The 26,846-nt window shown below is 37.1% G+C and overlaps 1 protein-coding gene across 2 annotated transcripts in view; it reads right to left on the bottom strand.

Annotated features, from left to right (window-relative positions):
• The window catches only part of CWF19L2 (CWF19 like cell cycle control factor 2), a 151,774-nt gene extending 128,680 nt beyond the window's left edge, over positions 1-23,094 (bottom strand). For both annotated transcript variants that reach the window (XM_077113082.1, XM_077113083.1), the window contains exons 1-2: positions 22,947-23,094; positions 17,775-17,885 (exon numbers count right to left, since the gene is read on the bottom strand). In XM_077113082.1, the coding sequence (XP_076969197.1) occupies positions 17,775-17,885; positions 22,947-23,039 (204 nt within the window). In that variant the 5' untranslated portion in view covers positions 23,040-23,094. The remainder of the gene's footprint in view (positions 1-17,774; positions 17,886-22,946) is intronic.
• Between the last annotated feature and the right edge of the window lie 3,752 nt (positions 23,095-26,846).

Raw genomic sequence — 26,846 nt, 5'->3', positions numbered from 1 at the left:
CAAAAGCAGCAGAAGAATCTTAAAGATGGTAACCTTCCTTAAAATCATGGGAAACAGTTAAAGGGCTGCATTAAACGTGAAAGACCTGAATCAAGAAAATGCAGCTTCAAAAACCACAGAAGCTCCTGGCACCCCTGCTGTTCTCTCCCAAATCCCTTCCACAACATGGGATGGGGTCAGCTTGTGCTCCAATCATGGATCTCTGGCCCTGCTCCAGAGGGAGCAAAGTAACCTCCTCAAATATATTGGGGTACCTGGATGTCAGTGATATTCTATCAAAAAGAAATTTGAAAAACTGAACTAGAACACGTCTCTCCCTCAACCTCCCAAAATTTGTGCTGAAGGCAATTTAATTAATTGCAGACATTAAAGCAGTACAAGAAACAATTCAAAACAGCATGGGGAAATGACTACCAGCATTAAATTACACAAGAGAGCACCCAGGAAGGGGTGAAAGTCTGCTTCAAAAGGAGTAGAGGGGGCTTTCATTGCAACTCATATAAACCATAAACAAAGTTCCTAAGGCCACAGATAAGCACAAGCTCAGGAAAAGATGTAAGGAAGTTCCACTCAGGTTCAGATAAGAGAGAGAGAAGACCTTGCACTTCACATTTGTTTCCAGCTGATCTTATAGGAGGGCTAAGCTCTGTAGGAAGGGACTAGACAAAGCAGAGTGAATTTGAAAGACAATGAAAGGTAGTATTTGCTTTGCTTTGTTCGTTTTGATTAGCTTATTGGTCTTCAAGAAAATCCCTGTCATATCTATAAAGTATATCCATTACCTGGATATACTTTAAAAACAGAGAAGTCAGGGACTAAATTCAATAGTTATTACTTTAAAATATTGGAATGCATAGTGAGCCACAAAAGAATACAAGACAAACAAAGGAAAAGGAAATGATGGCCCATCCAAAGGAAGAAGATAAAAAACAAGAAACCACCAATGAAGAAGATAAGACTTTGGACTTACCAAACAAAGCCTTTTTAAAAAAATGGCCCTCGAGTTGCTCAAGTAGATAAAGGAAAGCACAGAGAAAGAACCAAAGGATATGAGGAAAGCAATGAATAAACAATATGGGAATCTCTTTGAGATGCTCAACACGAATCAAACAGAAATTCCGGAGTTAAAGAACACAATAATTGAAATGCAAAGTTCCCTGATGAGTTTTAACAGTTGACTGGGGATGGCAGAAGAAAGGATCAGTTATCTCAAAGACAAGACAAGTAAAATGATTCAGATGGAGAAGCAGAAAGAAAAAGAATACAAAAGTGAACAAAGCCTAAGAGACCTGTGGGACACCATCGAACATACACACATATGCATTACGAGGTCCATGAAGAAGAAGAAAGAAAAGAGCAGATGAAATATACAAAGAAATAATGGCAAAAAAAACTACTCAAATTTAACAAAAGACATGAATATATCCATTGAGAAGCCCAACAAACCCCGAAAAGAATAAACTCAAAGAACCGTGCCTAGACACATAGTAATTAAACTGTTCAAAACAAAGGACAAGAAAAGAGTTCTACAAGCTGCAAGAGAAAAGCATCAAGTTACATACAAGGAAATTACAAAAAGAGTTTGGGAAATTTCTCATCAGAAACCATGAAAGGAAGAAGTCAGTGGTACAAAATATTTAAGGTGCTGAATAAAAACAATTTTCAAACAAGAGTTTTATGACTGCCAAGACTTTCTTTCAAAAACAAGAGAGAGATTAGACACTCCAAGATAAATAAATGCTGAGGGAGTCACAACTAGTCCTGCTGTATAAACAATGCTTAAGAAAAACCTAGAGACAAAAAGAAAAAAATACTAGATACTGTATCAAAGCAGCATAAAGAAGAAAAGACCTGACTTCTGGGAAAATGCGGAATAAGATAGATTCAGTTCACCCCTGCTCCAAGGAACAGCTAGAAAAGTGACAGAAAAACAACCGGGACAGCAATTCCAGAGGACAAATAAACTCAGAGGATTTTCCATACTACATAAGGAGGTCCTGGATGAAAAAGCTGAGGAAATTGAGATGCAGAGAACTGATGACCATCCAGCTAGTGCAAACAGCCTAACGTGTCCCTTTCCAAATGGAGGCACAGTGCCTTTAGGAGACGAGGAAATAAGCCAAGTCATGTTCCTTGAATGTATCACAAACACACACGCTGCTGCCCCACCACCATGTGACCTGTCATGCCCTCCCACACCCCACATACCCAAGCACTGCTCACTGGTTCCCCAATGACCCCACTCCACCCCCACAACTGCACATGCGCACGCGCACACACACACACACACACACACACACACACACACACGCTGCCCCCACCGCAGGTGGTGATGTGAGCATCCAGGCCACACATACACTCCTACCGCACACACACACACCTGCCTCAGACCCCCACCACACACACACACACACACTAATCCACATCCCACCCACACCAGCACCCATGCTCCCATGACCCACCCCCTCGATCCCTGTACACCAACTCCATGTCCCATGCACACACCCTCATCCCACCCCACAGGCACTCATGTGCATATTTGTGGCACATACACAGCGCTCTACACACATGCACACCCATACCCAGGCACCTGCTTCATGCACACCCATACCTGACACGCCTCTGCACCCCACCCCCTCCACACCTGCACACCAGCACCCTGCCTGCCCTCAAACCACGCACATGTGCTCCACCCCCAACCCACAATGTGACACCCCATTACCTGCTCACCTGTACACTGCTCACACCACACAAGCACACCCCTGCACGCTGCCTCAGCACCTGTACCCCACCCCACCCAGCAGAAAGTCCCTGACTTTGGTCACTCGCAGACACGCCCACCCACACACCACCCCCTTGTGCCCTGAAACCTGCACCCCAATACTGATAACTACTATTCTCCATGCATGCAACCATGTCCTGCCCATTCACCCACCCACACAAACTCACACCATGCCCTACTGCTTACCAGTCCCCCACACCATATCAACCCACACAGCCCCCTCCCCTGATGATCCTCTTCTAGCAGTGCCTTGTTCCCCACACTGAACCCTATCCCTGCACTTCAAGGACTGCCCAAACTGCACCCTAGTAAAGGGCTAGGAAGATTAGTTCAGGACATAATAGGGGAAAACTTCCCAACCCTTATAAAAGATACGAATATGCAAACAAAGAAGCTCAACGAAACCTAAATAGAATAAATCCAAATAGGTATACTACAAGACACATACTAACCAGTCTGTCAAATATTGAAGAAAAGGAAAAAATTCTGAAAGTGGCAAGAGAAAAGCGATCTACTACATATAAGGGAAACCACATTAAGACTGAGTTTGGACTACTCAAAAGACACCATGGAGGCGAGAAGGCAGTGATACTGAAGATCCTGAAAGAGAAAGATTTCCAGCCAAGAATTCTGTACCCAGTCAAATTACCCTTCAAAAGAGGGAGAGATTAAAATTTTCACAGGCAAATAAATGCTGAGAGAATTTGTCAACAAGAGACCAGCCCTATAAGAAATACTAAAGGGAGTTTTGTCAGCTGAAAAGAAAAGATAGGAGAAGGCGTTTCAGAACTAAAAAGTACTAGCAAGGGTAATTTAAGGACAAAAAAAGAAAGAGGGAAACGAATAAATAAATCTGTCAAAGAAAATCCAAAGGATAAGGTGACAGACTCAAGAAATGTCTTTATAGTAATATCTTTCAAAGTTAATGGATCAAATTCACCAATTAAAGGATAAAGATTCACAGAATGTATTAAGAAATATGATCCATCTATATGCTGCTTACAAGAGACTCATCTTACACCCAAGGATTAAACAGAAAGTGAAATGATGGAAAAAGATGTTCCAGGCAGGCTGTAACCAAAAGAACGTAGAAGTAGCTATACTAATATCAGACAAAATAGACTTTAAATGTAAAGAAGTCATAAAAGACAAAAGAAGGACACTATATTAATAAAAGGGTCACTTCACAAAGAAGTGACAATTATAAATGCTTATGCTCCCAATGAAGGAGCTCCAAAGTACATGAGGCAAACATTAGCAAAACTGAAGGAAGCAACAGATGTTACAACAGTAATAGTGGAAAACTTCAATACAACACTCTCCTTTACAGATAGAACAACCACACAGAGGATCAACAAGGAAATACAGGACTTAATCTGATAAATGAATTAGACCTGAAAGACATATATATAAAATGTTATCCCCTAAAACACCTAGATATATATACTTCTCTAGCGCTCACAGAACATTCTCCAGAATAGATCATATGCTGGGACACAAAAGAACTCTTTAAAAATTTTAACAGCTTGAAATTATCCAAAGTATTTCCTCTGATCACAATGGAATGAAGCTATAAATCAATAACCACCAAAGAATGAGAACATTCACACACATATGGAGATTAAATAATGCACTCTAAAACAACCAGTGGGTCAAAGAAAAAATTGCTAGAGAAATCTGTAACTATCCAGAGACAAAGGAAAACAGAGAATATGGTGTATCAGAATTTATGAGATGCAGTAAAGACAGCTCAGAGGCAAATTTATTGCCCTAAAAACCTACGTTAAAAAAGAAGAAAGTCAAGAAATCAAGGGACTTAACTGCTCACCTGGAGGAACTACAGAAAGAACAGCAAACTAACCCCAAAGCAAACAGAAGAAGAGAAATAACAAAGATTAAAGCAGAATTAAATGAATTGGAGAACAAAGGAATAACAGAATCAATAAAAACCAAAAATTGGTTTTTTGAGAAAATAAAATAAAATAAAATCGACGGACCCTGTGCTGGTTTGAATCTGGTGGGCCCCGGAAAGGCCATGTTCTTTAATCCTCATCAATACTATTGGCTGGGAGCTTTTTGATTGTTTCCATGGAGATGTGACTCCCCGGATTGTGGATGGAGCAGAGGCAGATGTGACTCCACCCATTCCAGGTGGGGCTTGATTAGTTTGCTGGAATCCTTTAAAAGAGAAAGCATTTTGGACAAAGTATCCCTTTTTCAGAGCCACAAGAAAGCCACAGCAGAGCCAAGCAGAGCTACGGCAGAGGCATGAGGCTCAGAGCCCATGCTAGCAGAGACATTTGAAGATGAAAAATGAATATGTTCCCGGGGGAGCTTCATGAAACAAGAAGCCAGGAGAGAAGGCTGACAGACTTTGCCATGTGCCCTTCCAGCTGAGAGACAAGCCCTGAATTTCATCGGCCCTTCTTGAGAGAAGGTAACCTCTTGTTGGTGCCTTAATTTGGACATTTTTATAGACTTGCTTTAATTGGGACATTTTCTGAGCCTTAGAACTCTAAACTAGCAACTTATTAAATTCCCCTTTTTAAAATCCATTCCATTTCTAGTATATTGCATTGCAGCAGGCAGCAAACTAGAACAGACCCCTAGCTAGACTGACAAAGAAAAAAACAGAGAGGATGCAAATAAACAAAATCAGAAATGAGAGGGAGTCATTACAACAGATCCTGAAGAAATAAAAAAATCAGAAGAGGATGCTATGAACAACTAACCCCCACAAATGAGACAACTTAGATGAAATAGACAAATTCTTAGAAACACACAAACTAGTTACACTGATTTGAGAAGAAACAGAAAATCTAAACAAACCAATCACAAGTAAAGAGATTTAATCAGTCATCAAAAATCTTCCTACAAAGAAAAGTCCAGGGCCAGATGGTTTCACAGGGGAATTTTACCAAACATTTCAAAAAGAACTAACACCAATCCTGCTCAAACTCTTCCAAAAAAGTGAGAAGAAAAGGAACACTTACTAACTTATTTTTTGTAGCTAACATCACTCTAATACCAAAACCAGATAAAGACAGCATAAGGATAACTACATGCTAATCTCCCTAATGAATACAGATGGAAAAATTCTCAACAAAATACTAGCAAATTGAATTCAATGACACATTAAAATAATTATATAGCATTACCAAGTTGGGTTTATACCAGGAACACAGATGGTTCAACACAAGAAAATCAATTGGTATAATACAGCACACTGACAAATCGAAAGGGAAAAATTACATGATCATCTTGATTGATGATGAAAAAGCATTTGACAAAAGTCAACACTCTTTTTTAATAAAAACACTGCAAAAGGTAAAAATCAAAGGTAACTTCTGCAATATCATACAGGGTATATATGAAAAACCCATAGCCAGCATTGTACTCAATGGTGACGTATTGAAAGTCTCCCCCCTAAGACTGGGAACAAGACAAAGATGGCCTCTGTCACTATTATTCAACATGATACTAAAAGTTTTAGCCAGAACAATCAGGCAGGAAAAAGAAACATACGGCATCCAAGTTGGAATAGAAGAAGTAAAACTTTCATTCTTTAAAGATGACCTGATGCTATATTTGGAAAACCCTGAGAAATCTATGACAAAGCTTCTAGAGCTAAAAAACAAATTCAGCAGAGGTGGGATATAAAATTAATGTGCAAAAATCAATACTGTTTCTATACAAAGCAGTGACCTAAGGAGCCAATTAAGGAAAAAATTCCATTCAAAATAACAACCAAAAGAATCAAGTATCTAGGAATAAACTTAACTAGGTATGTAAAGGAACTGTACACAGAATCAGTAAGGCAGAACATGATCATCTCAATTGATGCAGAAAAGGCATTTGACAAAATTCAACATCCTTTCTTGAAGAAAACACTTCAAAGGATAGGAATATAGAAAAGAACTCCCTCAACATGATAAAGGGAATATATGAAAAACCCGCAGCTATCATACCCTGGTTAAAGACAGAAAGCTTTCCTTCTAAGATCAGGAACAAGATAAGGATGCTGTGTGGGTTGAAACTATTATACATGCCAAAAAGCCATGTCCTTTAATCCCAATTCAATATTTTAGGATAGATTATCTCCAAGGAGAAGTGGCATGCCCAATTGTGGGTGTGGCCTTTTGGTTAGATAGAGATGTGACTTCGCCCACTCAGGATGGGTCTTGATTAGTTTACTGGAGTCCTTTAAAAGAGGAAACATTTTGGAGAAAGCTCAGCACCAACAGAAAAAGCCAACAGAGACACCTGGAAAACCGTTGCTTCAGAGTCATTGCAGATGGTTGGAGAACAGAAGCAACAGATCCAGAATGAGAACCAGACATATGGATATAGAGGGCTCAGCAGACATCAACATGTGCCTTCTCATGAGATGCTAAGCAAGCCAGAACCTGAAGTTGTGTCCCAGAGGAATTAAGTAAAGGCCCACAGATGCCGAGTGAGGAAACCCCCACAGGAAACAGAGGTTGGAACCAACAGAACCCAGGACCAAGGGACCAACAAATGCCAGCCACATGTCTTCCCAGCTGACGGAGATGGCATCAACCTTTCTTGAGTGAAGGTAACCTCTTATTGATGCCTTAACTTGGACATTTTCTCAGAGTTAGAATTGTAAACTTGCAACTTAATAAATTTCATTTTTAAAAGCCACTCTATTTCTAGTACATTGCATTCTGGCAGATTTAACAAACTAATACACCCTACACTAACTACTGTTATTCAACATTCTACTGAAGCTCTAGCCAAAACAGCTAGGCAGGAAAAAAGAAATAATATACCCAACTGGAAAAGAAGAAGTAAAACTTTGCATATTTGCAGATGACATGATCCTATATATAGAAAATCCAGAAAAATCTACAATAAAGATATAAAATCTAATAAACACATTCAGGAAAGTGGTGGGGTAGTACAAGTTCAACATGCAAAAATCAGTATTGTTTCTATACCCTATTATATGCTACACTGAACAATCTGAAGACGAAATCAAGAGAAAATTTCCATTTACAATAGCAACCAAAAAAATTAAATATATAGGAACAAATCTAACAAAGAATGTAAAGGCCTTATAAGTAGAAAACTATAAGCCAAACTGAAAAAAACTAACAAAGACCTAAATAAATAGAAGAACATCTATGTTCATGAACTGGAAGACTAAGTACTATTAAGATGCCAATCCCAGCAAAGCAATTTATAAGTTCAATGCAAACTGTACCAAAATTCTAACAGCCTTCTTTGCAAAAATGGAAAAGCCAATTATCAACATTTACATGGAATGGTAAAGGACCCAAAACAGCCAAAGCCATCTTGAAAAAGAAGACTCAAGTTAGAGGATTTACAACTCCCAATCTTAAAACTTATTACAAAGCCACCATAATCAAAACACTGCATGGTACTGGCACAAGGACATACAGACCAATGGAATTTAAGAACTCAGAAATCAACACAGATATTTATGGTTAACTGATTTTTTACATGTAAAAAACCCATGTCCACTCAATTTGGAAAGAATAGTCTCTTTAAGTAATGTTGCTGGGAGAACTGGATATCCATATGCAAAAGAATAAAGGAGGACCCCTCCCTCAATATCTCTATCCATATACAAAAATTAACTCAAAATGGATCAAAGAACTAAATATAAGAACCAGGATTATAAAACTCCAAAGTAGAAAACATAGGAAACACCCTCAGGACCTTGAGATAGTCAGTGGTTTCTCAGACTTTAACACTCAAAGTATAAGAAACAAAAGAAAAATAAATAAATCGGACTGCCTCAAAAGTAAAAATTGTTGTTACTCAAAGGCCTTTATCATGAAAGTAAAAGATAACCTATACAATGTGAGAAAATATTTAGAAGCCACATATCTGATAAGGGTTTAGTATCCAGAATATTTGAAGAAATCCTGCAACTTAGCAACAAAAAGCCAAAGAACTCAGTTGAAAAATGGGTAAAAGGTATAAATAGACACATCTCCAAAGAAGATATGCAAATGACCAACAAACACATGAAAAGAAGGACATCATTAGCCACTAGAGCAATGTAAACCAAAACCATGAGATACCATTTCACATCTACTAGAATGGCTACTATTATGTCATCAACATGGTGACATAAATCAGCTACTGGAAATCTCTCCCCAGAGATTCAGCAAAAATAAATAAATGACAATTTTCACTTGTTCAGAACTCTGGAGAAAAGTAAAGACTGCAGAAGGATCTGAGAATGCTAAATCAGAGAAAATTATTAGATGGGAAATTTCTGTCCCAGACCAACCAGTCTACTCCCCTTTCTCTCACTCAGTCACACACAGCTCAGGAAGTGCCCAGAGGCAGCAGGCAGGATGCCACCCACCTCCTACTGGAGACACAGCCTATAAAATTCCTCACAGCAGTGAGTCACATCCCCACCTATATCCAGACACACAGACCCAAGCCCACAGGGTTCCAAGCCACTGGGGAAGATAGAATATAAAAAGGCAACAAGGAGGATATATTCTCCAGAGAAAAAGAATCAACAGGAAATATCCATAAATATAAAATTTATAAAAGTGTGTCAGGTAACCATGGGATGATAGAGTCCAAAATCTGTAGGGCAGACTGTGAAGCTGAAGACTCCAATGGAGGGTCTAGATGAACTCCACAGGAGAGGCTCACTGGCCAAAGCAGGAAGAGAGCCTGTCTCTTCTGAATTCTCCTTAACAGGTTTCCAGTGATTAGATTAAGCATCACTCATTGCAGAAGACACTCCCCTTGACTGATTACAATTGGTATCAGCTATAGATGCAGCCAACATGATGATTTAATTCTATGAAAAGTCCTCATAGCAACAGACAGGTCAGCACTTGCCCAACCAGATAAACAGGTTGCACGACTTGGCCAAGCTGACACATGAACCTGACCATGACAGAGGAGTTTCCAAAATGGAGCATAGGAAGAATCTTTCCCAAATAGCTGAATCTTTCCCAAAAGCAGTAAATAGCCAGGCAGAAAATACCCATATCAACTGTTTGGGAACCCAAGGGGCAGGGGGAAGACATGTCAAGACCCAGGTCAGTGACAGACAAAGAGTCTGAGAAAATATGGACAGACACTTGTTTCCAGCATGGGTCCTAGTGCCCACACACCACCCTTAAGGAAAACAGCACCAAGCAGCCCAATCCTAGTCTGGGGGATGACTGCAGATTGGGGTAGCTGTGGGTGTCCTATGCCCCCAAATAAAGTGGGGAACAAAGCCCCACATTGAGCCAGATTTTGGCCAGCAATGGGAGGACACAGGAACCCTGAAGTTTCAGCCCTGTCCGGTTAGACATGCCAGGCTCCAGAAGGTAAGTAGCTTCTGAGGACAATTAAATCACTGAAAAGCATATGCTGGGCAGGCCAGAAAGCTCATGGAGATACTCCAGGGCTTTTCAGACCCTCTCCAGATCTTATTTCAGGCCCATCAGAACTGATCTACACCCCTTGCACAGGTACCCAGCCCAGTTTTAGCTGAGCAATATGGACAATCCAACTGTCAAAGCAGTGCCCTAATACAAACCCAGGTAACAATTGAACACTAGAAAACAGAGAGAAATTGACCTTCAGAATAGCCGCACCAAGATAATAAGATAATCAGATATCAGCAAAAAAAATTGCAAGGCCTACTAAAACTCAAGAAGAAATGGCCCAGTCAAAAGAACAGATCAAAAAGTTAGAGGAAATATAGAATCTGGAATAAGTAATTAAAGATGTACAAAAAATCTGAATCAATTCAAAGAAATGAAGGAAAATATGTAAAAGAGATAAAGGATATTAAGAAGACACCAGAAGAGCATAAAGAAGAATTTGATAGAAAAATAATAGACATTATGAAAATAAAAGACCCTGTAGATGAATTTAAAATATACTGATGACACAAAAGAGCAGATTTGAAGAGGCAGAAGAATCAGTGAGCTAGAAGACAGATCAACCAAATATGAACAGACAAAAGAACAAATGGGGGAAAAAATGGAAAAATTTGAGAAGGGTCTCAGGGGCTCTGAGGGAAATTTAGGGAAATGACTGACAACACAAAGCACACAAATATATGCATCATGGATGTCCCAGTAGGAGAAGAGAAAGAAAAGGGGCAGGAAGAATATTCAAAAAAATAACTGAAAATTTCCCAACCCTTATAAAAGACATAAATATGCAAATCTAAGAAGCTGAACATACTCCAAATAGGATAAATCTGAATAGATCCACTCCAAGATACATAGTAATCAGACTGTCAAATGATGAAGAGAGGGAGAAAATTCTGAAAACAGCAAGAGAAAAAGTGATTCACCACATACAAGGGAAGCCAAATAAAACAATAAGTGCCAATTTCTCATAAGACATCATAGAGGCAAGAAGGCAATAGTATGATATATTTAAGACACTGAATGAGAAAAATTGCCAGCAAAGCTGTCCTTCAAAAAGGTTTAAAATATTCTTAAATAAACAGAAGCTGAGAGAGTTTGTTAATAAAGAGATTAGCCCTATGAGAACTACTAAAGGGAGTCCTGCCAGATGAAAAGGAAAGACAGGAGACAGCAGTCTGGAAGAGGGTACAGAATTGAAGAGTATTAACAAGAGTAACTTAAAGAATAAAAAGAGAGAGAAAAAGAAATAAATCTGACAAATAATAACCAAAGTTAAGATGGTTGAATCAAGAAATGCCTTTACAGTAATAACTTTGAATGTTAATGGATTAAACTCACCAAAAGACACACACCGGCAGAATGGACTTAAAAATATGATACATCTATAAGCTGTTTATAAGAAACTCATTTTAGACCCAAAGATACAAGTAGGTTGAAAGTAAAAGGATGGAAAAAGATATTCCATGCAAATAGTAACCAAAAGAAAGCTGGAGTGGCTAAACTAATAGCAGACCAAACAGACCTTAAATGCAAAAATGTTATAAGAGATAAAGAAGGATATTATATATTATTAACGGAGCAATTAACCAAGAAGAAATGACAATCATAAACATCTATGTTTCTAATTAAGGTGCCCCAAAGTATATGAGGAAAACACTGGCAAAACTGAAGGGAGTAATAGACGACTCTGCCATAATAGTGGGAGAGTTCAATATACCACTCTCTTCAATAGACAGAACAATTTAAACAGGATTAATAAAGAAACAGAGAATCTTTATAGCATGAAAAATGAATTAGACTTAACAGACATGTATAGAACACTGCACCCCAAAACACCAGAATAATCATTCTTCTCAAGTGCTCAAGGAACATTTTCTATGATAGACCATATGCTGGGGCACAATGCAGGTCTTACTACATTTTTAAAAGATTGAAAATATACAAATATGCAAAGCACATTCTCTAATATAATGGAATCAGGCTAGAAATCAATAACAGGGAACCAGAAAATACGCAAATACATGGAGGATAAACAACACAGTTTAAAACAATCAGTGGGTTAAAGAAGAAATTGTAAGAGAAATCTATAAATATTTCAAGACAAATGAAAACAAGAACACAATGTACCAAAACTTTTGGGGTGCAGTGAAGGCAATGCTGAGAGGAAACTTTATAGTCCTAAATACCTACCTTTAAAAGGAAGAAAGAGCTAAAATCAATGACCTCACTGAACAACTGGAGAAAGAACAGGAAACTAATCCCAAGGCAAAAGAAGGAAAGAAATAACAAAGATTAGAGCAGAAGTTAATGAAATGGAGAATTAACAATAAAAAGAAACAATAAAGCCAGAAATGGGTTCTTCTACACTGACAAAGACAAAAAGATAATAAAATAATAAAAAGCAAAAACAAGAGAGAGCGCATTATCACAGGCTCTGAAGATATAAAATAGATCATAAATGGTTACTATGAACAAATGTATGCCAACAAGCTAGACAATTTAGATCAAAATGGACAACTTCCTAGAAACACACAAACAACTGACACCGACTCAAGACGAAACAGCAGACCTCAACAAACCAATCACAAGTAAAGAGATCAAATAATATATCAAAAACCTATCAACAAAAAAATGCTCAGACCAGATAGCTTCATCGGGAAATTTTACCAAGCATTCCAAGAAGAATTAATACCATTCCTACTAAACTCTTCCAAAAAAACTGAAGAAGAAACACTACTGTGCTGATTTGAATGTACTATGTACCCCCAAAAAGCCATGTTTAAACCCTGATTCAATCTTGTGGGGGGTGCCATTTCTTTTCATCCTAATTCAATACTGTAGGTGTAAACTTGATTAGATTATCCCATGGTGATGTGGCATGCCCAACTGTGGGTGTGACCTTTTGATTAGATAGAGATATGACTCCACCCATTCCAGGTGGGCCTTGATTAGTTTACTGAAGTCCTTTAAAAGAGGAAACATTTTGGAGAGCCCAGAGCCAAAAGAAACAAAAGAGCCAACACAAGACCCAGACATTTGGAGATGCAAAAAGTGAATGCTCCCAGGGAAGCTGAAACCCAAAAACCCCAGCAGACACCAGCCACAGCTGACAAAGGTGTCCTGACTTGGCCTTTCTTGAGTGAGGGTATCTATCTCTGGAAGCCTTAGTTTGGATATTTTTATGGCCCTAGAAGTGTGAACTTGCAAATAAGTAAATTCCCTTTTTAAAAGCCATTCCAGGGCAGCATGACAATGGCTCAGAGGCAGAATTTTTGCATGCCATGCCAGAGACCAAAGTTTGATTCCCAGTGCCTACCCATGCGAAAAAAAAAAAAACAAACAAAAAACACCATTCCATTTCTGGTGTATTGCATTCTAGCAGCATTAACAAACCAAACTAAAACATTCTCTAATGAATATAGATGCAAAAATCATTAACAAAATATTCCCAAATAGAATCCAACTGCATATTAGCATCTTAAGAGAATTATACACCATGACCAATTGGGTTTTATCCCAGCTATGCAACAGCAGTTCAACACAAGAAAATCAACTAAGTAACACACCACATTAACAAATTAAAAGGGAAAAACTACATGATCATTTTGATTGATGCAGAAAACACTTCAAATGATAGGAATTGAAGGAAACATCCTGAACATAATGAAGAGCATATATGAAAAACCCACAGTTAACATCACTCTCAATGTGAGAGAAACTGAAAGATTTCCTTCTAAAGCAGGAACAAGAAAGGGTGCCCACTGTCACCACTGCTATTCAACACTGTACTAAAAGTTATGGTTAGAGCAATTAGGCAAGAAAAAGAGACAAAAGGCAACCAAATTTGAAAAGAAGAAGTAAAACAGTCACTATAAGCAGATGTTATGATCCTCTGTTTAGAAAATCCAGAAAAAATGACAGAAAGCTACTTGAGCTAAAGTGAGTTCCGCAAAGTGGCAGGATACAAGATCAACATGCAAAAAATCAATGGTGCTTCTATACACAAGCTATGAGCAATCCAAGAAGGAAATCAAGGAAAAAAAATCTATTTACAATAGCACCTAACCTAGGATCTAAAGGATTTATACACAGAAAACTACAAAATATTACTAAAAGAAATAAAAGAAGACTTGAATAAATGGAAAGACATTCCATGTTCATGCGTTGGAAGACCAAATGTCATTAGACCAAATGTCATTTGGTCTAAATGTAGATCAATTCTACCCAAATTGATCTACAGATTCAATGCAATACCACTCAAAATTCCAACAGACTACTTTGCTGAAATGGAAAAGCTAATTATCAATTTTAATTGGAAGGGTAAGGGGACTCAAATAGCCAAAAGCATCTTAAAACAGAAGAATGAAGTGAAAGTTATCACTCTTCCTGACCTTCAAGCATATTATAAAGCCACAGTGGTCAAAACTGCACGGTATTGCATAAAAATACACATATTGATTAATGGAATAGAACTGAGAGCTCAGAAATAGACTCTCAGATTGATTTTTCATGAAGTTTGTAAGTCCACTCAACTGGGACAGAACAGTTTCTTCAATAAATGGTGTTGGGAGAATTGGATATCCATAACCAAAAGAATGATAAAGGACCCCTATCTCACATCCTATTAAAATTAACTCAAAATGAATCAAAGACCTAAAAATGAGAACCAGTACCATAAAACTCCTAGAAGAAAATGTAGGGAAACATTCAAGATCTAGTGATACACAGCAGTTGCATAGACTCCAAGCAACAAATGAAAAAATAGATAAATGGGAACTCCTCAAAACTGAATACTTCAATACTTTGAAGGACTTTGTCAAAATTGTGAAAAGGGGCAGTGTGACAATAGCTCAGTGGCAGAACTTCTACCAGCCATGCCAGACAACCATGCTAAAAAAAAAATAAAGTGTGGAAAGGCATCTGATTCAATGGGAGAAAATATTTGAAAACCACATATCTAATAAGGATTTGATATCCAACATACATAAAGAAACCCTACAACTCAACAATAAAAAGACAAACAACCCAATTAAAAAATGGGCAAAAGACATGAGTACACATTTTTCCAAAGAGATGGGTAAAAAGCACATGAAAAGATGCTCAGCTTCACTAGCTATTAAGGAAATACAAATCAAAACCACAGTGAGATATCATTTTATACCTACAAGAATGGCTGCTATTAAACAAATAAGCAACAAGTGTTGGAGAGGATGTGGAGAAATTAGAACACTTATTCACTACTGGTGGGAAGGTAAATGGTACAGACTATGTGGAGGAGGGTTTGACAGTTCCTCAGGAAGCTAAGTACTGAATTGCTTTATGACCAGCAACTCTGCTAGTCCAGATATATCCAGAAGATCTGAAAGCAGGGATGCAAACAATCTTTGTATACTGAATTTCATAGCAGAATTATTCACAATTGCCAAAAGATAGAAACAACACAACCATACATCACAGATGAATAGAGAAACAAAATGTGATATACACATTTGATGAATATTATTCAGCATTAGAAGTAATGAAGCCCTGAAGCACACGACAACCTGAATGAACCTTGAAGGCATCATGTTAAGATGAAATAAATCAGACACTAAAAGACAAATATTATATGATCTCACTGATATGAACTAATAAAATATTTAAACTCACAGACATAAAATATAGGAATTTAGGTTACCAGGATATAGAATGAAGCTAAAGAATGGGGAGTGGTTGCTTAACATATGCAGAATGTTCAAATAGGTTGAACTTAACATTTGGAAATGGACAGGTAACGGTAGCACCTTATTGTGAGAATAATTATCAGTGGTGAATGGTGTGTGAGTGTGGTTGAAAGAGGAAGTTTAGAGTCATGTATGTCACCAGAAAGAAAGTTGGAGGTTAAAACATAGGAATGTATAACACAGGGAGTTTGCAGTGGACAATGTCTATGATTAATTGTACAAATATATAAAAGTTCTTTCATGGCTAGAGCAAATATACAATGCTATTACAAGGAGTTAATAATAGAAAAGTATATGGAAAATATATACCTATGACAAATTATGGACTATAGTTAACAATAAATATTTTAATAGTCGTTCATCAATAGTAACAAATGTACCACACCATGCTATGGGTCTATAATAAGGGGAGATAAGGTTTATGGGAGGATTAGGGTTTTCTTTTTTATTTTTATTTCTTTTCTGGAGTAATGAAAATGTTCTAAATTTGAAAATGGGGATGTACACATAACCATGTGACGATACTGTGAGCCAGTGGCTGTATACTTTAGATGGTTTCTGTGGTGTGTGAATACATCTCAGTAAAATTCCATTGAAAAAAATATGGAAAATAAATAGTGTTGGAGAGGATGTGGAGAAAAAGGAACACTCATTCACTTCTGATGGAAATATAAAATGATGCAGTTGCTGTGGGAAGCAGTTTGGTTGTTCCTCACAAAATTAAGTATGGAATTATCATATGACCCAGCAAGCTCACTTTCTATGTATATACCCAAAAGTACTGAAAGCAAGAATTCGAACAGACATTCGCATACTAATGTTCACAACAGCATTATTCACAATTGCCAAAGGATGGAAACAATCAAAGTGTTCATTACCCAATGAACGGATAAACAAAATATGGTATATACATATGATGGAATATTATTCAGCTAGAAAAGGAATGATGTTCTGATACATGTGACATGGAGGAACCCTGAACACATCATATTGGATGAAATAAGCAAGACACAAAAGGAAAAATATTGCATGATCTCACTGATATGAAACTATGAGAATAAAAATTCATAGAGTCAGAAACTAGAATATAGTTTATCAGGGGTCAGGGCAGAGGGAGGGATGGGGAGCACTGCTTCAAGTGTACAGAGTTTCTATTCTGGATGATGGAAGAGTCTTGATAATGGATGGTGGTGATGGTAGCACAACGTTATATATGAAGCACTGAATTATATATTCGAATAATGGTTAAAAGGGGAAGTTTTAGTATATATATTATATATACATATATTTTATATATATGTTACTAGAATAAAGATTAAAACAAACGAACAAAAACTATAGGACTATACAACACAAACTGTGAGCCCTAATGCCAACCATGGACTATAGTTAAGAGTACAATTATAAGTGTTCTTTCATTAGTATAACAAATACACCACAATAATGAGAGGTTTTAATAACAGAGTGGTATATGAAAATTATGTATTCTACGCATGATTTTTTTGTAAACCTACATACAACTTCTCTAATAAAAAAAGAATTTTGGGAAAAGAGTTGAGGCATAAAGAACAAGACATAATCTTGTTTTTTAGATCCATAAAATACATATTTTTCAGATTCATAAGCTTGTTACTAGTGAAGCCAGAAATTTGAAAATAAGTTTTCTACCAGCCTTCCCAAGTGGCAAAATATTTCCAATGTCATAACATTCCAAATATCATATTAATTCTGCCAGAGAGAATTCAGTAATGCCAACTATGTGATAGTCATTCTGTAAATTCTGAAAATATTCTATGAAGTTGCTCTTTTAATTTAACTTTAAAAAGTACAAAAAAAATAAATACGTTCACATCAGATAAACATGTTAGTATTCACCTGTGAGAATTGTTCAATTCGCTCATTCACATCAGGTAGCATCCAAGTGTCTTCACCCCGAAGTCGCTTAAGTTCTTTACATCTTTCTTCCTTTTCAAAATTGGCTTTAGCCTATAACGTGCAAAAAAAAAAAAATTAACTATTGATCTAACTACTTTTCACAACAACCTTTCCCACTCTCATATCATTCTCATGAATTGTCTGTTCCTTGCCAGGACTTTGTATCTACCAAAGTGTAGGAAAAATTTTTTTTAAACAAAACACATTTCCACATTATCACTCTCCAATGAACTGAGTCACCAAACAGGGACAGAATCCAGGGACCCATTCTAGATGCTCTCTCCCTCTAAACTTCTTACCTCAACTACAACTTGAATCCTTTTTCCCTTTCCCCATTCCTAGTGCTATTGCCTTAGAATTTTGTTAACAGTTAGGAGACCAATTCCTGAGTCTTCAATATACAACACCCAAACCTTTTTAACCCCCTCAAAAAAAAAAAAATGCTGCAGGAAGAATCATCTTTCTAAAAAACAAGTGCTAATTTTTAATCACCTTTCAGCAATAGTCAACTAAAGCAAGTTTTTCCTAGATAGTTGTTTCTACCCTCTTCATTATTTCCCCCAAACTCTAAAGCTAGATTTGATGCTTCTCAAATTCTATGCATACATCTACTATAAAATTTATTACTATAGTCTAATTTATTGTTTCCTTGCCTATACGTTCCTTGAAGTAGGTACATCTGTCATCTCTACATCCCCAGGAGGCTTTCACAGAGTGGTTCAATGAATGTTTGTCAAAATAAAAATTAAGTGAAATAAAATGTCTAGCGGGATATGTATTAATCACACTATTATTTACAGTAGCGAAAAAATGGAAACAATCCGCTGGTCAACTGTAGAAGAAGGAAATATATAATATGATTTATCTATGAGATTAATTAGTGTGAAGCCATAAAAAACAAGCATTCAGAAGCTATTTAATGGCATGAGAAACTGTTTACAATAAAAATGACAAAGCAGGATGAAACTACCTTTACATATGACCCCCAATTTTGTTGAAAGGGTATGAGGATTTGGATTTTTAGATTCATGTATCAACATATAAAAACAAAAAGCAAAAAACAAACAGAAAACTTTGGGAAGTACACCAAAATGTTACTATTACTTCTAGATCCCGGGCTTAAAAAGTATTTTTCTTCTTTAAACCTTTCTACATTTGGCAATTGTCTAAAATAAAATTTAAAAATATATATATATATATATTTTAAATGTTATTTTCAATGGGCAAAGGACTTGAACAGTTATTTCTCCAAAGATACACAAACGGCCAATAAGCACATGAAAAGATATTCAACATCATTTGCCATTGGGAAATGCAAATAAAAATCACAGCCACTCCACCCCCTAGGACAGTTATTATTTAAAAAACAGAAAGTAATAAGTATTGGCAAGGACGTGGAGAAACTAGAATCCTCATGCACTGCTGGTGGGAATGTAAAATGATGCAGTCACTGAAAAAGAGTTTGGCAGTGTCTCAAAAAGTAAACATACAATTAACCATAAGACCCAGCAATTTCACTCCTAGGTATGCAACCCAAAAAATTAAAAATAGGGATTCAAACAGATACAAGTACCTCAATGTTTATAGCAGCATCATTAACAATAAGCAAATGGTAGAAACAACCCAAGTATCCATAGACAGACGAATGGATGAACAAAATGTGGTAGATCTATATGATAGACTATTATTCAGCTGCGAAAAGGAATGAAGTTCTGATACATGCTACAATATGGATGAACCTGAAAACATTATGCTAAGTGAAATAAGCCAGATACAAAAAGACAAATATTGCTGATTTCACTTTAGAAATAACTAAAATAAACAAATTCAAGGAAACAGAAAGATTAGAAGTTACCAGGGCCCTGGGGGAGGGGGAATAGGGAGTTACTCCTTTAATGGGTACAGAGTTTCTGTTTAGGGAGATGAAAAATTTGTGGAAATGGACAGTGGTGAAGGTAGCACAACACTGTAAATGTAATTAATGCCACTGAATTGTACACTTAAAAATGGTTAAAATGACAAGTTTTATGTTATGCATGTTAACACAATAAAAAATCCCAGGTTCTAATGTAGTAAGCTTTCTGTGCCGCCCTCTTTAGAAAATGCCTGCAGGCTATAACACTACTTAGCTGCGATATCTGCTCCTCAGCAATGTCCCCCCATTTACGTGCAGTCACCTGGCCCCTTGTTTCAGGGACAAGAAACACAGACAGCTGGCACTTTCACTTCCTTTTTTCTATTAAAGTAATAAACTATCTGAATCTAACAAGGATTCATTGTTTCTTTTCCAGCCAAACCTGTAAGCAAGATGTTAAAACATATGATGCCATAGGCTTAAGCAATTTGAAGCAATATACTCTTTCTTTTTCATAAAACCCTCCCAGATTTTCCTTCTACAGTACTTTAAAGCTCACAGAATTTATGGTACTTATTACAAATGCTAATGCTTCATACAGAAGCCATTAAAAACAAATATCTTTAACATTCATTTTTTAAAAACAGCTTCAAAACTTCTCCAATGAATATTACAAGACTGATAAAAACAGTGTCTTATTTCAGATACTGGCAACCACATGAAAAGAAAATCAAAAAGGAAAAAATACATACAGAACACATACGGAAGATATAGGTCTCAGTCACACAATATTCAGAGTAGATGGGAATGTGAAATATTTAAACCAAGGTGGGAATAATTTTTGCTTGTTTGTTTGTTTTTTCTGGGGAAGTTATTAGAAAATAAATAAATAATCAAAATACCCAGAAGTGGGCAAATCAATCAGTAGCATAATATTAGGTCCTAAGAGTGACATTAGTGCCATCTTAAAATATTATTGAAAAGTTTGATTACATACCATGATGTCAAAAGTATGCACAAATACTTTATACACTGATGACAATCAAGTAAACTGGTATATCCTCTATGGTGAGTAACCTTGTCATAATTCTCAAAATTACAAAAGCATATATCCACTTCTAGGGATGTATCCAACAGATATATGTGTGTGTGTATATATAATAATATATATATATATGCAAATGATAACATGTAAATAAGCATATATAAGGTTATTCATTGTAACAATGTAATAATGAAAGATTATCCAAAAAAATACTAACATAGTACAAGTGATATTACACGAATTACTACAGACATTATTCATTAAAGTCCTCTGTAATAAAAATTATAAATAAATGTAATTCAGTGCAAACTGATTAGATAAATTATGATACATAATTACAGTGGAATATTATGCAGCTTAAAAAAAGAAACAACGCTCTCTCTCTCTCTCTCTCTTAGAGATAGTCAAGGGAAAAAAACAATGCTGGAATATGACTGCTAAAATATATTCAAACCCATTTAATGTCCAACAGAGCAAAGGAAGAATAGCCTTTGGGGATATATTCTCTACAGTCAATAATTAATATATCTTCCCTGCTTTCTAAAAGCAAATATCTAAGTTTACAAAGTCTCAGCTATAACCAATAGGAAATAGTCAAACAAAGTTGCATTGCCCTAATCATATGATCATCTAAACAGGCTTCTTAGAAAATTCTGTAGTTTGATATTAAAAGGACAGGGTCACTTTATGCTTTATTTCCAAGTTTTGGATATTTCTTAACACATCAGAAGGTGAACTGGAAGTTTTCTTCTTGTAGCATTTGTGAGTGTCATTTTATTCCACACCAATAAAAGTAAGGAAGCTCAAACAGAAAGACCACTTATATGAAAATGCATTACAATAAGAAAACACTTAATGAGCCTCCAACATGAACGGCAATGCTGCAAACAGATGTCAGTTCTCAAAGTTATCTTAGTTTGTACACAAATAAATGATTTTCATAATTTCTATTCAACAATCTAATGTTTTTGGTTGCTGTTCTCTACCGAGAGAATCTTATTAGAACTGCTTTGCTACTACTGATCCTCCCATAAATTAATCTTTCTTCCTTACCTGAGTTATATTCAACAAGCTGGCCCGAAATCTCAAAAAAAAAACAAAAACAAATTTTAAATACCAACGAGTAAATTATTTCACAAGAGCACTAAATAAAAGAAAATAAAGCTCAGTTTGCAGATAAGTCTTAAATAGAGGATTTAAAAAATGTTTACAAACCCTACTCCATCTAAACAGTGCTTGAAACACAGTGACAAGACTAATACCCTACTCTTACTCTTAAGATATGGCTGTAGTCATTATCCTCTCTTTTAACTCTTCTTCTTTACTCGCTCCTTCTCATCTGCATTTCAACTCGCTTAAACCTCTCGTCTTATATCAAACCAAAATAAAACCCTCACTTGTACCCTATGTAGTTCTCCAACTACAATTTTTCCTCTGCATTGTCAAACTTCTGATATCGTGAATAGCTTGCCAGATGGCACAGTGTAGTTTACTTCCTCTATTCTTTCGTAGTAACATAATGCGTATTTCAAGCTTTCTTTTTTTTTTTTTCTTTAACATGGGCAGGCACCGGGAATCGAACCCGGGTCCTCGAGCATGGCAGGCAAGCATTCCTACCTGCTGAGCCACCGTGGCCCACCCTGTATTTCAATCTTAATGAGAACTACAATGTTTCTCAACCTTTTTCGAAAATCTAAATTGTCTGGGCTTCCTTTGTCAATCCTTGTTTATATAAGTAAGGGCTTACAATAAGCTTGGAATTTATATCAATAGTAAAACAGTAGATTAAAGCAGTCAAATACAGTCTACCCCAATGCGCCTTGCATATGTTCCTCAAAATGAAAAAATTTCATTTCGAATACATCAGCAGCGAAGACTGAGGCTGGGAAGCCCGTTGGCAGAAGAGTCGTTGCAACTGGCGGCGTCCCTTCAAAGTAAGCAACCTAGGTGATAGAAAAGTCAAGAAGGAGTGATTTTAAGAGGTAAGGAAACTCTGAGGAAGTACAGATCACCCTGCAAAGAGAACCGGCAACTGGATCGCCAGAATATCTAGTATGCAAGCGATACCCAAGAGTTTGGAGACATCCCAAAGGGAGACCTCGCTCAAATAAGGTGTGGAACTGAAGGCAGAGGACGAGGGGGCTGAACGGCTAGCTCCCTCCAGTCCCACAATTCTAGAAGGCTCCAAAATACCCATAACGGGGGTAGATACCTGGCGCAACACTTCGGCCCTGGCAATCCGAGTCTGTTCTTTACGCTCTTCAATACGCCTCTCACTCTCAAATCTACCACTGGCGGCCGCCATAGTTGTTATCGACGTAAAGCTAGGGAACCGTCAGGAAATCCCAGTTTACGACAGTCGTAAATTAGTAAACAAGCGGGAGCTCCGACGAGGGGGAGGAAGGGCGCGGCTCCACCTACAGAGCATGCGCAGATCTGAGTTTCGCTTAAGGATCCAGTGATTACTCCAGCTCCAGGTTTTAGTGGAGAATTGAAGACTGCGGGAGGTTTACACTTCTGAGTGTGTTAGTGTCGCTCTGAGCAGAATTAATGTTAATATAAATTTGTTCTGCGCTTTGTACTGTACTAACGGCTTTCTAGCCTATTTCCTCTTGAATTCACTGGGGTAAGACGAGTAAGACAGAAACTCATAGAAGTTAAATCAGTGCTTCTCAAAAATTTCCACCAAACTACGCTTCTCACGAGTTTCCGGCTGCTGGGAGAAAAGAATGTGGTGTCTGGCTAGTCTATCGAAGAAAGAACTGCACCGGACAGTGCGGAACAGGCACTTCATTACTAGCTACCACGGTAGGAGAAAGAGAGTAGAGCTCGATTCTGAGGAAGGCATGAGATTGGTTGAATTTTATATTTAGGGCAAGGGCAGTGAAAAAGTTCCAGTAAGCCCTTGGCGAAAAAGGGGAGGGTAAGGAGAATGAAGTTGATAACATGGAGTAGCTACTATCTGAAATTGTCTTTCCGCTCCCACCCCCCACTTTTTTCCTCCTGCAGTCTTGAGTTATTTTTTTTCTGCAGTCCCACAAGTGCAAGACCAGTTTCAGTTCTGGGGAGGAAGCAGGTATTGGGGCAGGAGAGGCAAGGCCAGTAGCTTGGTCAAGAGAGAAATCGTCTCGGTCAAGTCATAGCTTCGTGGATTATAACATTTTTTCCATATGGATATCCGAAACTCTCAAAAACCCTTGTCAATTCGTTTCACTATTTCCACACTGATTTGAAATGGTGCTTTTAGCATATACTAAATTCCCACGTTTTTATGGGGTTGTTTCTGGAGTTTGTCCAATTGATAATTATTCCTGCAGCCATAGCACCCTATTTTAATTACTGTCGTTTATAGTATGGCTGTTGGAGAAATCATCATTCTTTTCCAAGGTATTCTTGGCTGTTCTTACATATTTTCTCCTCAATATGAGCATTAAAATCAGATTACCAATATCATTTTAAATCCTTAGATATTTTAATTGGTTTTATCTGTTGAAATTCTTTGATTACAAGCAATTGGAATGAAATTTGACAAATTTAAGCAAAGAAAGGAATTTATTAGTAGAATATCAGTAAGTTCATGCCATAAGGAAAAAGCCATAACTAAACTTAAAGGCAGGAAAGTTATCAGAACTGTAAACGTTCAACAATCAGAGCGCTGCCACCAAAACGAATGGGGGCAGGCTGCACCAACCACCCTGCACCAAAAATCAGTTGGAATCCAGAAGCTCTGAGAAATCCTAGGACTCCATGCCCCCTCTGCAACCACGGAGTAGTGTCAGCGCGCACCTTTCTACATCAGATAGCCTCTTGGAATAGAATGGAACTGGGTGAGATGTGTACTTACCTCAGGGTAATCAACTTTTTAAAAAATACCCATTTGAATACAGAAAATACATATTATGTATGTCTAGTGTCCTTTTAATGTTCCAGGATACCACATACACCTAGTTATTACGTCTCCTTAGATGCTTCTTGGTTGTGACAGTTTCACAGACTTTGTTTTTTGATGACCTTGACAGTTTTCAGTAGTACTGGTCAAGTATTTGGTAGAATGCCCCTCAATTGGGACTTTTCAAGTATTTTACTCATGATTAGACTGGGGCAATGGTTTTTTAGAAGGACCACATAAAGTGTCATTTAATCACATCATATCAAGGATGCGTACTATCAACATGATTATCACTAAGATTGTTAGCCTGGATAAGGCAGTGTTTGTCAGGTTTTTCCACTGCAAAATTATTCTTTTTCTCCCCTTTATATACTGTACTCTTTGGAAGGAAGTCACTTTGTGCAGCCCACACATAAGGAGAAGGGGTTTATGTTCCACCTCCTTGAAGGTGGGGTAGCTACATAAATTATTTAGAATTCTTCTGCCTATGTGCAAACACAGGTTAGGATACATGCATGGCTTTCCTTACTCTGGCAGTTGAGAGAACCTAGAAACAAAGGTAGTTCAATAGTAACAAGCACACTTAGTGCCAAGATCTTGGAGATTTGTCTCTCATCCCCCATTTATTTATATATTTAATAATTTATTCATGTTGTTATGGATTCATGGATTTTATTTTATACATTCCATTATAATCCAATACCACCTTATTTTGTTGCCTATATTGTTCTACCTTTTGCCATTGGGAGCTCTTTCACTTGACTCCTGTGTCCCTTTAATATGACCCCATTTTTGTGAGTTTGTTGTTTGTCTTTCCTGAGAACTTCCTTACTTTCTAGCACTACCGATCCTCCAGGCTCATCTTAAATACTTTTTGCTCCCGTCTCAGAGTCAGGTATTACTCCGAGAAGCTCTGGTTCCTCATATTGAAGAATGGTATTAAAAGCCAAGATGTGTGCACTAGGTGTGGTAATTGCTACTGGACTGCGTTGTTTCTAGGTCCTATCAACTGACAGAGCAAGAACAGATATGTGTATATACTAACATGTATGTACACATATCTATAAATATTTCTATATGTAACAATCTGTATCCATTTCAACTGCAATCCATTATCACAGTGATTGATACTAGCATCCTCCCTTGCTTATCTGTAACCTCCCACAGTAACAGTGAGGAGCCTGACTCCCATCATCTGCCATCACCCATTTACTTAATCGTTCAGTGCCAGTTCAGTTGTATAGTAGTGCCAGAATTGTTAACCCATGGCCCTGTGGAAAACTTTATCAGCTAGGAGACAGTGCTTATATACAGTTTCTTACACTAGTATTTCAATCTACCCAATTTATTCTATCCCTTATCCCCGCTATTATTTACTTTTTATCCATATATTTCTACTCATCTGTCCATACCCTGGATAAAAGGAGCATCAGACACAAAGTTTTCACAATCACACGGTCACATTATAAAAGTTATGTCATTATAACTCATCTTCAAGAATCAAGGCTACTGGAACACTGTTGAGTACTTTCCTCTAACCATTCCAATAGACCATAAACTAAAAAGGAATATCTGTTTAATGCATAAGAATAGCCCCCAGGATAACCTCTCGACTCTGTTTGAAATTTCTCAGCCACTGAAATTTTATTTTGTCTCATTTCTCTCTTTTCTCTTTTGGTCAAAAAGGCTTCTCAAATTTTTAGTTAATTTTAATTTTTAATCGTATGTTATTTTACTTCTTTAAATACAGGGTAAACTTTCGCACTTGTTTTTTATTATATTGCTGTCTTTGTGTGAAATAGTAAAAGCAGTTATACCTTAAATAGATGACTCTGAAGTGTTATTTTCTAAGAAACAGTGTGATTTGTGGACTTCCAAGTAAAAGCAGGGTGATATTTTAATTTTGCCTCAGTTATCTTGTTCTGGAGACTTTTCAGTCTTCCTCTGATTCATCAGAGAAGACTATCAAGGAAAATTACAGATTTGTGACTTTATGGAAATAAAATTCCAAAGTGCCTACTCTTTTCTCCTAATTGTACAAGGCACTGAATGATTGGACTTAGACAATCCCCAGTTTATTTATTCAACAAACATTTAACAAACATAGAATGTTTCAGGTACAATATAACAGCTGAGTCTATAAAGGTGAAAGGCAGAATCCTTACCTCAAAAGTTAGAGTCTAATATAGGAGGCAAACAAGTAAACCTTATGGTTTTCTCTGT

Source organism: Tamandua tetradactyla, chromosome 8, assembly GCF_023851605.1.
Source record: "Tamandua tetradactyla isolate mTamTet1 chromosome 8, mTamTet1.pri, whole genome shotgun sequence".
Lineage (NCBI taxonomy): Eukaryota > Metazoa > Chordata > Mammalia > Pilosa > Myrmecophagidae > Tamandua > Tamandua tetradactyla.
Note: the sequence above shows the minus strand (reverse complement) of the source record. Positions and strands in the feature narration are given on the sequence as shown.